At 38.6% G+C, this 14,540-nt stretch overlaps 1 protein-coding gene across 1 annotated transcript in view; it reads left to right on the forward strand.

Annotated features, from left to right (window-relative positions):
• Nucleotides 1-9,721, forward strand: part of nrip1a (nuclear receptor interacting protein 1a) — a 46,354-nt gene extending 36,633 nt beyond the window's left edge. The window contains exon 2 of the mRNA XM_046862952.1: nt 5,148-9,721. Coding sequence (XP_046718908.1) covers nt 5,475-8,783 — 3,309 coding nt within the window. The 5' untranslated portion in view covers nt 5,148-5,474 and the 3' untranslated portion in view covers nt 8,784-9,721. The remainder of the gene's footprint in view (nt 1-5,147) is intronic.
• The last annotated feature ends 4,819 nt before the right edge of the window (nt 9,722-14,540 follow it).

Consider the following 14,540-nt stretch of genomic DNA (forward strand, 5'->3'; position numbering starts at 1 on the left):
TACGTTTTGGATGAGCAATGGCAATGTAGGTCATGCTAATGCCTGTTACTCTGTGATTGGTGGAGCACTAATGAGGGAGTCCAGCTGGAAAATGGCAGCGTGTGATGCCCGTCATGCTTCTTTACTGAAGTAGGTCATGGTGACCGAGTTCGAGAGGTGCCATGACTGACTGAGTCATGAAATGTTATCTTAGGAATGTGTTGTTGCAGCTCTGGCGTGCGAGCGGGGCTTAAGCGGCGTGCTCACGTTTGAGCCGTGCCAACCTTGAGCTCGCATCGTAATGCTGAAGCCACATCTGCGCAGCAAAGAGTTGTCAGATGTTGGATGTGTATGCGCAAAAAAGCAAGGGCAGGTTTGTCACTTTTTATTAGGGCCTAATGCTTTGTATGGATGCCAGCTGTTGCATCAACTCAAACAGTCCTGGCTCAGGGAATGACCTTGACTTCAAACAGGAGCGGGGTTCTGCTCCTCTTTTGCCTCATCATGCATTTTAAATAGCGTAAATGGAATACAATTTTTGGACCGTGGACATAATTTATTATGTGCTGTTTTTTTTTTCTTTCTTTCTGTCTCCCAGGGTCAATTAATCTTCAACCTTGCTCTTGACAAATGAAGGATCCAGTCCGGATATCAAGGCCTTTCCATTAATATCAGGCTGCTCATTTTGCAGGGAGTTTTTCCCCCCCCCTGCAGGAAACATGCTCAGGCGTGTCTTCACTCATCTCTTATGGTGATAATGTAATGACGTTGTAGACCTGAATAGAACAGACGCTACGGGGGTCATAAATAACCAGGATTTTACAGACTCTCATATTGAATAACCCCTGCTCAGTCACATTCATGACCTCGCTCAGGTGTCAGGGTTCGGATTCTCTTTTTGTGTTAATGCTGGCGTAAGATACTTAAAATGCCTGCGTGTAAAATTAAATCGTTCCGTAATGCATTAAGGAAAAACAACCATCAATCCGTATAGTGTGCATATACTAGGGGTGTAAGGGTACAGAAGATTCACGGTCAATTTCGGTACAATTGGGGGGGAGGAATGCAAAGCATAAAATTCCTTGTCGTTTTTTTAATTCACGCAGTTTATTATTATAAACATTTGTGAATATCAACAGGTTGCATTTTTTTAAAACTATCTGACATAAAATGCCTGCTTGGTTTGTATTAATAAAAAAAAATATATAAAAATAAAATAGAATAAATCAATTAATTAATTAATTTATTTATTATTATACTGATTATTGACACTGAGTAATCGATTAAATTGGCACAAATTAAATCAATTATATAATAATTAATTAAATAATAAATAATTTGTTAGACCTGATTTGGGTAATACATATGTGTATATAAGTGTGTGTGTGTGTGTGTGTGTGTGTGTGTGTGTGTGTGTGTGTGTGTGTCCGTCCGTCCTTCATACATTTTCTGTACATAAAACGTAAAAAAGAATCCATATCGCCAGACTGTTGTAAAAACGCTAGCGGTGACAGGAAGTGCCGATTTCACACATGCGCACTATGAATCGTGTTTCCGGTACGGAATAGGCGGAGACTAAACAAACTTGCGGTCCGCCACTTAAAAGCGTCCATGAGTAAACTCGACATTGTAACTGTTATCCACACAAGTAGCAGCATGGTGATGCTGGGATTTGAACTTGTGACCTTCCGATCCAAACTCCGATGCTTTATCCACATCCAGATCTCGCTTGAATGGCCTTCTATAGATCTCCAAACCTATTGAACATGATGTATCACCTCACCTACATCAGAACTTACTTTACACCTCACTTTACTAACACCTTTGTATCTGAATGAAATCTCCATAAAATCTACTGGAGCAGAAGAGTGGAGCTTATTATAACAGGGAATGGAGACTAAATGTGGAATGGGATGTTGAACAAACACAGAATCTTATGTCCAGGTGTCCACAAACGTTTGTCCACATAGTGTACATACATCTACATGTGCCTGGATGAATAATGAGAGAAGTTTTTACGCATCCATGTTTAACAATGTTAACAATGTCGACAAAAACAAGGGGCTAATTTTATCTATAAAAGAGACATTTTGGACAAATGCACTTTTGTTTCTTCCAGTGTCGGAACTCAGAGCCCGTCTGAGATTGTGATTTAATTAACAATTATTAAATTATTAGTAAATAGTTAAATGTTCTCCCAAAATTTTAAGGTTATCAAGAAAGCTTAGAATTTTTTTTTATGTTGATTTAGTTTAGCAAGTCATCATGTAAATACTATTGAAATGACAATTCCGAACAGTAAAACTGTAGGAACGTAGTAGCACGTTAGTTTACGTTACCAAAAATAAAATCACTTCACATAAAAACGGAACTTTATTGAAATGAAAAAGCTGAGAAAGGAGCAAAACCAGAACTTTTTGTGAGGGCTACAATAAATGTTCCTGATGAACTCCTGATGTTTTAGAGTTTTATCTTGGAAGTGGTGGGATTTTTAGGTGGTCACTCAGTGGTTAAGGTTCTGGGTTGCTGACCGGAAAGTCGGTAGTTGAAGCCCTTATTTTGCCAAGCTGCCACTTTTGGGGCCCTTATGCAATCCTCTGTGCTTCAGGAGCATTGTAAACCCTCTGACCTCAGCGTCCGAACATGCAAAGATTAATTTTACTGTGCTGTAAAGTACATGTGACAAATATAAACCCCCCTTTACATTCATATAGTGAATAAGCAAAATCTATAATGATATATTAAAAATAAATACTTTGTAAAGACGCTCATCCACATCGGAGGTTGTTCGGTTCATTTCCAAAGCAGTTAGTGGGTTTCGCACTTGCCACCATTGTTTCATGGAGCACTAGCTTGACAAGGTCATGAGATCTCCTTCCCTTTTATGGTCTCACAGGAAAGCAAAGCCAGCAAGAGGTGCCAGTTAGCGTTAGCTGCGGTTAGCTCTGACATCGCACCGATTGCCGAGCGATATCACTTGTGCTCGGTCTCGTTCCGTATTGATCAAGTCATGACTTGTTTTTGTGTTTTTTTGTAGAATTTGTATTGAAATAACTGTCAAATTAAAGAGGAATTTTAGAGTCAACGATGAGTCTTACGACTGGACGGAGATAAAAGGACTTGTCGAACGTGGAATCTAAATATGAGACGAATTCTGACCTGGCAGCCGTGCAGCCGTACAGTTTATTTTGGCAAGAGTTCTGTCTTAACCTTGTGTCAATCCTCCCACCATGTTTTTTTTTTTTTTTTTTCGCTTAGTATCCATCAACTCGAACATGTCAAACGTGATATGATTCAGACTAGCAAACTAAGAGAAGTGGAAACTCAATGGCTTTGTGCTACTGGTTGTCAGTTCAAATCCCTGCAATGATATCAGGATTCCCGTGTCGGGTTCTTGACTCTCAGTTTGAATAAAAAGAAATACATCTCAAGCGTTCCTTGTTGCTCTGGATAGGTATCGCAGCTGACAGACGCAGGGATAAGAGGTGTAGAAGGACAGAAGTGATCAAATGCTTCTTGAGCATGAGCAGGACTAATCCTCGATCGTAACTTGACTCCAGCCTGACTTCCTGCATTGTAGAAAAAACATTTATTTTAGACTTTTATTTATATCATTAGATACAGTTTAGAGACAGTGGCATTGAGTAAAAGACAGGAGGTGGAGCTGGAGGTAGCAGAGCTGAAGATGTTGAATTGTTCGTTGGGAGTGACGACGATGGACAGGATTAGAAATGAGTTTATTAGAGGGACAGTGCATGTAGGACGTTGTGAAGACAAGGTGAGGAAGGTGAGATTGAGATGGTTTGGACATGTGCAGAGGAGGGACATGGGGTATATCAGTAGGAGAATGCTGAGGATAGAGCCACCAGGAAGGAGGAAAAGAGGAAGACCAAGGAGGAGGTTTATGGATGTGGTGAGGAAAGACATGCAGGTAGTTGGGTTAAAAGAGGCAGATGTAGAGGACAGGGGGGTATGGACACGGATGATTGGCTGTGGCGCCCCCTAATGGGAGAAGCCGAAAGAATAAGAAGAAGACACTATAGGTTTGGGTTTACAAGTTCAAGTGAACGCATTATTTTATTATACCACATCCAAAGACGTCCTGAACAAGTGAGTACTTCCAGGTTTGTGGTAACTGTTTGGAGAAGAAATACATTTGGCAGGAAAGGTCAGGTGTCCCTATACTATGTGTGTGTGTGTGTGTGTGTGTGTGTGTGTGTGTGTGTGTGTGTGTGTGCACACTGCAAAAACTCCTCATCTTGATAAGACTTACAATCTTATTTCTAGCCATCAAAATCTAAAGAGCAGATTGTGTAAGAATATAATGATTGTTTTACGATTTTTTGCTTAGTAAAGTTTAGTTATTTTACCTGCAATTTGAGATAATTAACATCAGAGACGTCATATCTTTTAAGACTTTATTATAATTATAATAATTTTTTTGTACAAACAAAATATTAATGGCTTTGTTCTGTAGTTCGAGTTCAGTTTCTCATGTTAGATATCTTTGTGTTCAGTAACGATGTTGCAATAAGTTGAAGTTTTTAATAGAAGCAGCAAGTAATTACTTTGTTTCACAAGTCTTCATTTGAGTAAATAATTGTGGACAATACGCGATATGTGATACGTGATTTGAACAATAATCTCGTTTTTCGTTTCAATGCTCTGTCTCGTTTTAAGACTAATTCTTAAGAATTCTTAAATGAAGTTTTTTCATACAAATAAAGAAAAGAAATCCTTAAATAAATAAATAAATAAATAAATAAATAAATAAATAATATATATATATATATATATATATATATATATATATATATATATATATATATATATATATATATACTTTTTTTGTTAGTTTGTTTTTTTAAACGGATTTTTTAAACTGAATTAGACTAAAATGACTGCTTGGAATAAGCATTTAATTGCTTATTTTAAAACATGCTGTATGTGTATATGTTTCGGATATAATTATCTCACTGCATCGGCAGATCATTTGACTTGTGTCTATTTTGTATCTTCTTAAATCATGCATTTATGTGTTATATTTAGATGGATATTTTTTGCAGTTATTGTATTACATCTTGAACAATTTCTGTATAGAATGTATCCAAAATTGTGAGTTTGTCATTAATGAATTCTTTTTATTTATTGTTTTTTTTATTATCCAGGACCAACTGTATCTGTGGTCAAGACATCGTGGTGTGACCAGTTGCCCGAGTTGATACCCAAGAAGCAAACTTGTTACACGTAATCTAAGATGTAGACTTATAAGATCACCATGACTGTGGTCAGACCTCTGCCATTGAACGAACATATTTGAAGTCTTTCTGTGAGAGGGAAATACCCTACCGATTTGCACTTCATCTCTCAAACCAGTGTGAATTGATAACTGTGCAACGAAAAAAAAAAAGCCATCGGATCTCTTTGGAAACTGTCCAAACGGTTTTTTATCTCTGTTGTGGTGGCCAGCCATAGAAGAGACCATAGTATTGAACATGACTCATGGGGAAGAGACTGGCCCTGAGACACACCAGGATTCTGCTGTTCTAACATATCTGGAAGGCTTACTCATGCATCGGGTGGCAGGAGCACAAAGCGCCACAGCAACACAACCGAGTGAGGCTGAAAAAGGCAACGAGGAGCAGAGAAATGACGAGACGCCAGGGCTTAAATTGCCAAAACAAAAAAGCGTTCAGCAGGATAAAACAGCCCCCCAAGCAGGGTCAACGCATCATGTGAAAAAAGCTCGCCTGCTTCGCTCTGAAGTCTGGACTGAGCATGAGAGCCAAGTTCGAAAGGTGTCCATGCCCTCTTCTGAGCTCAATGGGAGAAAGCAGGAGCACTGCGGAGGGCTAAATGGTTCCCTCCAATGTAAAGGCGAGAGCACGTTGCTGGCGAGTCTGCTCCAAAATTTCAGCACAAGACTCCAAAATGTGGCTCTGTCACAGCAGATTGAATCACAAAACGTGACACAACAAACAGCATCCAGTTCATTCAGCAACCAGCCTGATAAAGAGGACAAGATACCCGAGCATGGCCATGGATCTGATGGATCTGGTCTACATTTGGGGAACAGTACAGTGCAGACCATTCAGAACTACCACCATGAGCTGCCCAGCCAGGAGAGGTTATCAAAATCTCCAGGGGAACTACAGCATAGTGCTCGGTCCTCCTCAACCGAATCCCTTCATTGCACCGAGCGTTTAAAAGCTGTAGCCAGTCTAGTAAACATCAGATCGAGTCCAGCCCCTTCACCGAAACCCAGTGTGGCTTGCAGTCAGCTGGCTTTGCTGCTTTCAAGTGAGGCTCATCTGCAGCAGTATTCCAGAGAACATGCACTTAAAGCTCAACTTGCTGGGCGAACTGCCAGTGAAAGGCTTGCTGCCATTGCTACACAGCAAACTCAAGAAAAGAAACAGCCCTCAATATCTCAGACAAACTATAATGGACTTGGTTGTTTACAGCCCAAAAATGGGGTAAATCCTCAAAAGCCAACAAGCTCAAGCAGACAAAGCCAAAGCCTTTGTTCAGGGCAAAGTAGGTCAGCGGGTTCTGTGCGGAGAACACATCCCTTCAGGGAGCGCAGACCTTTCGAAAAGCATAGCAGGCAATCACAGAACTGCAGCAGCCTGCTTCTTCAGCTTCTTAACAGCCACAACACACCGCAGAGAGTTTATTCTCAGGATCACCCAAAAGACGACGTCAATACCTTTTCTAGTCGAGGGTCTCCTATGTTCTCCGACAGCGAGCACTCGAATTCCAATAGCCTAGCAAAAGATAGCAGTGACGCCGAGAGTACTCGGTCCAGCTGCTCTCCGATCGACCTGTCTTTAAAGAGCAAAGCGAACATCTCGACACTGCTTTCCTCTTCATCTTCACCTGCACATGACAGGGTCACGGAGTCTGTGAAAACCAGGTGGACTTCAGAGAGTCCAACTTTAAAATTCCCTCCAGAGTCTAAAGAGTTACACATTTGTTCAGAGATTAAACCCCACCACAAGGTTACCCTTTTGGAATTGCTCCTTGATCAAAAACACATTGAGAAAACAAGCAAAGCTCCTCATAATCCAGATTTACAGTCCAAGATCCCACCTAAGGTCAGTAGTGCATCAACAAGCAATCACACTCTTTTCTATCCAGGTCAGTGTAAAGATACAAGAGAGCCTAGTCCTAACTGTGGACTGAATACCAGAAGTCCTAAATTACCAACGTTTTCTCAAGGCAGAGATTGTAACATCCGAGCGTCTCCTTACAATGTGTATAACTCTCCTCATACACAGTCAGTGCCCTTGGATCTGTGTAAGAATAAACCGCTTGCAAGTGGTACGAGTGTCAAAGAAGCAGCTTTTAGCGCGAGTAAGCTGCTACAAAATTTAGCTCAGTGCGGAAAACAAAACGCTGCCAGCTCCCCCACGCCAAATCCTCCTCTGCCTCCGGTCAAAAGACAAACCGAGGAGTTTAGAACTTCAAAGTCTTCAACTTTGTTAGAAACACTTGCCGTACCAGTACAGAAAAATAGCGCACCTCATGTAAAATCGCAAAACTCTCCAGTGGCAGAATCTACAAAACATAATTCAGAGATCGAGAATCTTCTTGAGAGGCGTACAGTTCTACAGCTGCTTTTGGGGAATAAATCTCAGAGAGTTGGCAACAAGCGAAAGGGAGAATCTGCAGGAAAGCAAGAAAATTGTTCTGATACCCCTCACAGCGCACTGAACAGACCCTCGCAAGATCTTGCAGTCAAAACCGAGCCTGTCGAAGATGAAACGTCTAATGGTGAAAAAGTTTTGAATCAATGGCAGAACAAATTAGTAGAGTCCCACAGGCAGAGTCCCCATGCTCTCAGTCAGGGAATTATAAAGCATGAGCCACTTTCTCCAGTGGCTGCCCCTAGAGATGGTCTTCTATCTCATCTCCTGCATCAGAAGCCCAGAAACCTAAAGCCAAACATTTTAGAGCACTCAAATCAGGGATGTATTAAGGATGAACCAGTGGAACATCACCAAGGACCAACCATCCCAAAGAAGAGGAAATTTTCAGTCAAACCGGAGGATCGTAATAAAGTGACCCGGCAGAGAATGTGTAATAGTTTTGGCAGACAGAACCATGATAGTGATTGCTCAACCTCTGGAATTCCAGAGTCTCGAGAATCCAGCGACCCATCCAGCCCTCCCCTGGCAGACAGTCCACCAGTTAAGTTCCCACCATGTGAATCACCGTGCAATGAAAACGGTGGATTCAATGTCCTGAAGCAGCTACTTCTGTCAGACAACTGCTTGAAAGAACTGTCTCAGTCAAGGGGTACGTTTACTTCGCTGGAACGCCCGGTTCAAAACGGTAGTACGATCAAAGAACCACGTAACAACGGTGAACACCAGAGCTTTCACCAGACCTTGAACCAGGGCAAGCCACCTTCAGCAACAGCAGGAATGAACAGAATAGAGTCTCCTTCAGATGTTCAGCAGGATTCGTCCAGGTCAAAATGTAACACGGGTTCGCAGAGACACCTGAAGGCGTCAAGTGGTTTCATGAATGGTGACAAAACCAAAAACGGCCACCTGGATTCTCCACGATTGACTAAAGCGAACCCTATTTTGTATTATATGCTTCAGAGGAGCAATGCACATTTGGTTAGGGACAGAGTGGAGCTCGAAGCAAAATCAGGACCTTGCAGAGTGCAGACTAAAGAGAAAGATGAGTCTGAGGCCTTTGACCTCAAAGTACAATTGCAACAAAACCCACATCACAACGGAACTCATAGCTGCGACTCTCCACGGATCAACGGGTCACACAAGAAGTCATAAAGAAGACTGCTCCAAAAGGAAAAGATTTTTCCTCATTCTTCTGGATTCTCCGTATTGCTCTTTTGTTAATATGAAGACTGCTGTCGACTCTCTATTCTATAAACTCAGTGCTGCTTTTTTTTGCCATTTCATATCCAGATGATTTCCAATTTAAAAAAAAAAAACATAAAAAAACCTGTTGTTGAAATAGAAAATGTTTGTGACATGCTCCTGGTAATATCTATATCTACATTTCCTAATCAATCCTCCTCCATTGTTGAATTATGAACGTTTTTCATAGTCAGTTATGCTGCAGTGGGACAGGTTATACAATTGGGTTTTTTTTAGGCAGCTTCCCTGAGGAAAGATATTTAGAATTTTCTTTGGGATTTGCTGTAAAAAAAAAAAAAAAAAAAAAAAAGTACACAGTTGTTTGTGCAGCCCAAAGATTTTCATCGATTTATAAAAACATTGTATAGTATGTGCATGATATGAGATTTGTATCATTTGGTATTGGTGACTTTTATATATATATATATATATATATATATATATATATATATATATATATATATATATATATATACACACACACATTCATACACACACACACACATATTGGAAACCCTGAGTCTTTTATGTTTTTTTTAGAGAAACATGCATGTTCCTTTCACCTTAATGCAACAAACTCAATACTCTGACCAAACAATTCTATAAATGTCCAGACGCTCCACTTGATTTTCATTGAAAAAATTATCCATTAGCATGAATTACCGCTGAACACACACTCGGACGCTTTCAGCTGAAATACTTCGCCGTGCCTCTCGTAAAAACTCGCCAAAGATGTTCTTCACTAGTTGGAGATTCCTTACTTGTGATGCAGTTCATCCCAGAGCAGAGATCGTTATCACTCCAGACGACTGTTAGATCTCTAAATAACACTTCGGTTCCGATGAGCCGCAGTCCAGACGGAACTGCATGGTGTTAAAATGTGGAACGGGCGCCATGTTGGTTCACTTTCCGGAACCTTCACTGCTCCAAAACAACCCTAAACCATTAATCTTCCACCTCCATGTGTGAGTGTGGGGGTGAGGGAGTCTGATCTTACCTCCTGTTCTCCAGTTCTTCTGAATTCTCTCCCACTCATTCACTTCTCTATTCGTTTTGCTTTTTACTGGGTTTGTGTCATAAAAAACTAAAGAAACATGCCCATGAAAGACCAGGTGTTCCCAGTTTCTTTTTGTTTTTACTAATTTAAGAAATACTTCTTTACAAGCAACTCAGTTCTCCAGTATTTCATTGCACCAAGCCAAGAATAGAGATTTCTGCAGTACCCTATATAAAGCTGAAGAAAAAGTACAAAATAAACATTCTTTGAAATGTCGCTCAGCTAAAGACGAAGATTTAAACCGATCATACGAATAAGTATCGGCGTCAGCACGTGCCGTATGTGTTTATGCGATGAAGATGCATTGAAGGACAAAAAAACAAAAAACAAGACGAATCGAGCGTTTTCTCAGTTACGTGCAGAACGTGTCGTTTTAACAGTCGTGTTTTTTACAGGACTACCGTGTCACAACTCATTTCCCACCTACAGTAACGGCGTTAGGGTTTCACGAACGGGAAGAAGGGAACACAACACCTTCTTTTTGTCCCCTCAGTCTTCAAGTCTTGGTAGAAACTATATTTATGTATATACTGTAATCTTTATGAAAGATGGATTTTATATGTACGAAAAAAAAAGGAGAAATGTTTTAGTTTTGGAATTTCCTAAAGTGTCTCTCTTACACACACACACACACACACACATGGCTATTCATGGCTGTGTGAACATGTACATAATTAAAGACATTTTTTTTTTGGTCCTACTTTTTTTGCATGTGTCTCGGTTAAAAAAAAGGAGAAGAAGACAATACTCCGTTCTGCAACGATGTTGTGTTATGTCAGATATACAACAGTCCACTGCTGCCTGTTGCATGAAGATGCATGAGAAGGTTTCTAAGTATTACTGCTCATGGAGGAATTCAAGTCTTAAGCATAATTACTATTTTGTCATGAAGCCTGATTACAGAAGAAAAAAAAAAAAAAAGGATTGTCTGTTGAGTCTATGAAATGGACTGCTGAGTAAAATATCCGATCTTTTGAAAGAGACGTGCATATAAATAAATGAAAAATTATTATATTATTATATTATATATATATATATTTATTTTGGTTTTTATTCAATTTTATTTTTTACAAGAGAAAACCAACAAAAAAACAAAACAAACAAACCCGATAGAGCAAACAATCACGGTCGTGTACGGAGACGGGTGAGATCACGGATTACGTCGAGGGTTTTTTGGTTTTTAAACGGCAAGAAAGAATAAAAGGATATACGAATAAATCAATAAATACATGTTTGGACTGCAGCATATTGAATATTATTGTGATATCATTTTTAAATGTGTTCATTTTTGGTGTTTACTTGCACAGATTTTGAATAAAGTTCAGAAATGCACAAAGCTAAATTTCCTTTATTTATTTATGTGTGTATTTATTTATTTGGGATGTTTGTCAATTGAACTGATCATTTATATTATTATTATTAATATATTCATATATTGCAAAACATTTTTGTTGTATTATTATATTAAAATAACAATGATATAATAAAATAATAATTATTATTATTACACTAAAGTGCAAAAGTTTGCTCACTAAATATTTTTTTAAGGCCCAAATTGTCTATGCGAATATATTAATATATTAATAATATCATAAATATTTTCAGAGAGGTAGTATAACCTGACTCAAAATGTTGTTCCTTGTATTTTTTGCAGGTCATGATTAACGTTTTAGTTCTTAGGATTCCTTGATAACGAGTGATAAAAAAAATTGCATATCAACCTTTTTTTCCATTCAAAACCCACATCAAGTCAAGTCAAGTCTTCTTTATTGTCATTTCAATTTCATTTCATATCATATACAGTGCAGTGTATAACTTTGTAATGAACAAAGCAGCGTTTCCCCAGGAGCAGTGTGTTACAGCGAACAACATAAATTAACAAAAGAAACACAGAAGTAAACACAACTCTAAACTAACAACACAAAGTGCACATGTGCAACATCCAGTGCAGAAAAAACAACAAAAAGACGAGATGCATGAGACAGGAGCAACAATAACATAATAACGTCGACTAGTACAGTAGGTTGTCAAGAAGGATTGAGATAAGATATACCCAGTGTTGGGCAATAACGCGTTCTGTAATAAAGTTACTTTTGACAGTAACTAATACTGTAACGCGTAAAGTAACTCCGTTACCGTATGGTGCGTTACCTGTTACTTTTATAAATGAATGAAGTGTAGACTACAGTCTAACCTGTTTACAGCAGAGACGCATTGTAGGATTGGTGGATGAACCACTGTAAACACGAAGAAGACGCACTGTGGGCGTGTCTCCGTTTATTCAGGTCTGATAGCAGCACCTCCAGGAACCCCATGCCTGAGGAGCTAGAAGCTAGAAGCTAACCCGGTGTTCTGTTCTACATTGTTGATAGTTTTTATACTTCAGCTGTGAAAGGAACATGTTTAAGAGCTCAACACAACAGCTTTTATGATGCAGAAGCCACTTTAGTTTTTGATTGTGAATATATTATTCAGCTTGTTTTGTTATTTATTTCAGAAATGCTTGTGATATATTCAGTTTGTGCTGCTCTGACTTTAATAAAATAGTGTTTAAACATTACTGTGTGTTTAAGTCAGTTTTGTGTTTGTAGACCATAACGCATAAAAGGGCATTAATGGGAACATTAAAGAAGGTTCTTTAAAAAGTAACTAAAAAGTTACTTTTAACAGTAACGCATTACTTTTTGGTGTAAATAATCAACAAAGTAATTGAGTTACTTTTTGAATGAAGTAACGAGTAACTGTGACTAGTTACTATTTTTTAGTAACGAGCACAACACTGGATATACCTTTATTCATCCCACAGTGGGGAAATTTCTTTGTTACAGCAGCAAAGGAAAGAAATAAAAATAAATGCAAATATATAAAAAGAATATACACATAATATAATATACAATATATACACAGTACAATGTATAAATACAAATAAGGGAAGAAAAAAAAAGTAAATTATATAGATTATATATATAAAATTTCTACTATACATGTAAACATCTGGCTGGATGTAAACTTTTGGTTCAACAGAAACAACAAATCTGATTTTCTGTTGTTACGGTTATTATAAATTTTCAATCATTATTATCATTTTAGATCATTATTTTATAATCATAATTTTCTAAGTTATAATTTTTGTATGCCTTTACAGGAACTAGAGATTTTCAGGAACTCCAGGCAAACATCTGCACCAGCTGTAATCCAGACAAAAACATTGAGTTTTTTAGCCAATAATCCATCAGAATAATCCATTTTCATTTTATATCAACATACACTATAAAGAAGTTTGTGGACACCTGAGCATAATATTCTATGCTTTTTGAGCACCTTATTCCACATTAAGTCTCGAATTTGCTCTTATATAATTTGCTCCACTCTTCTGGGAAGATGTTCCACTAGATTTCGTGGAGATGTAGATTTCGACAGGTACTGATGTAGGATGATGTAGAGTGAGGAGGCCTGGTGGTGCAGCCAACGTTCACAATTATCATGTTCAATAATGTTGGAGCTCGATAGCAGGAGTTCTTTTACTCTAACTCATATATCTTCATGGAGCATCGTCATGCTGGAGCAGGTTTCGAGTGAAGGGAATATTTCACACCTCCACATCCACAGATAGATATACACTGGAGTTCCTCCTTTTGTGTGGTACCAGTTTGGAGAAGATCCAGATACGGTTGGAAAACATGTCAGGTGTCCAAATACTTTTGCCATTCAGTGTAGGTGTCTCCTGTAATTTGAATAATGAGTTGATGATTATAATCAGTCAATATAACGATTTAGTGTCCTGAATTATAATGAAAACAATCTGCACTGAAATGCGGAGAAGATCAGGGTAACAAAGATCTACGGTGGAAACGTGGGCCTTCGTCTTAAACTAATTCTGGTTCAGGGATTTTATTTTTTTTTTACTCTGTAACAGTCTGAAACTGCTTTGGCAGGAAGTTAATCCTGTCAGTGTGCTCTTTCTTGCCTTCCCCACCCCCTTACACTGCTTTGATACACACACACACACACACACACACACACAAAGGATAAGCCATACATGCATGTGACCCAGTTTAAGAGTAAAATCTATGTGTATAAGAAAAAGATTATATTTAGGAAGTCTTTTATGTATCTCCTCGGTGCATTGCTCAGATCCAACACACGCTGCACCTGAATTTCTGAACGTTTGTGACATTTGTGATTACCTTTTCGCTGCATTTCCTGAGAAGAAAAATACACTCACTTCCTCTTAAAGCTGAGTCACGACGACTCGCTCGCATTAAGGCCACATCGAGGCAGTGAGAAAAATATACATTGGAAAAAATATCGATATTTGATATATTTTTTACAGGTTCAATTTGTATATAATATCTTTATATTTGCTCTATAAAGGATTTGAGGTTTGTCATTCATGACACTTATAATATAAAATTAATAGCTATAATTCTAGTATAAGGCACTACATATTCTAGGCCAGAGATCCCCATCCACCAGAGTTGGAGGAACTACCAAGAACATCATGGGGAGAATGTTTATAGATCTAACCAGGGTTTGAAATAAAAAATAAAAAAAAAGGGGGTAAAAATCAACCATGGCGGGTAATAATGTCAAATCAGTAGCCGATTTGG

The sequence above is a fragment of the Silurus meridionalis genome, chromosome 12, assembly GCF_014805685.1.
Source record: "Silurus meridionalis isolate SWU-2019-XX chromosome 12, ASM1480568v1, whole genome shotgun sequence".
In the NCBI taxonomy this organism is placed as follows: Eukaryota; Metazoa; Chordata; class Actinopteri; order Siluriformes; family Siluridae; genus Silurus; species Silurus meridionalis.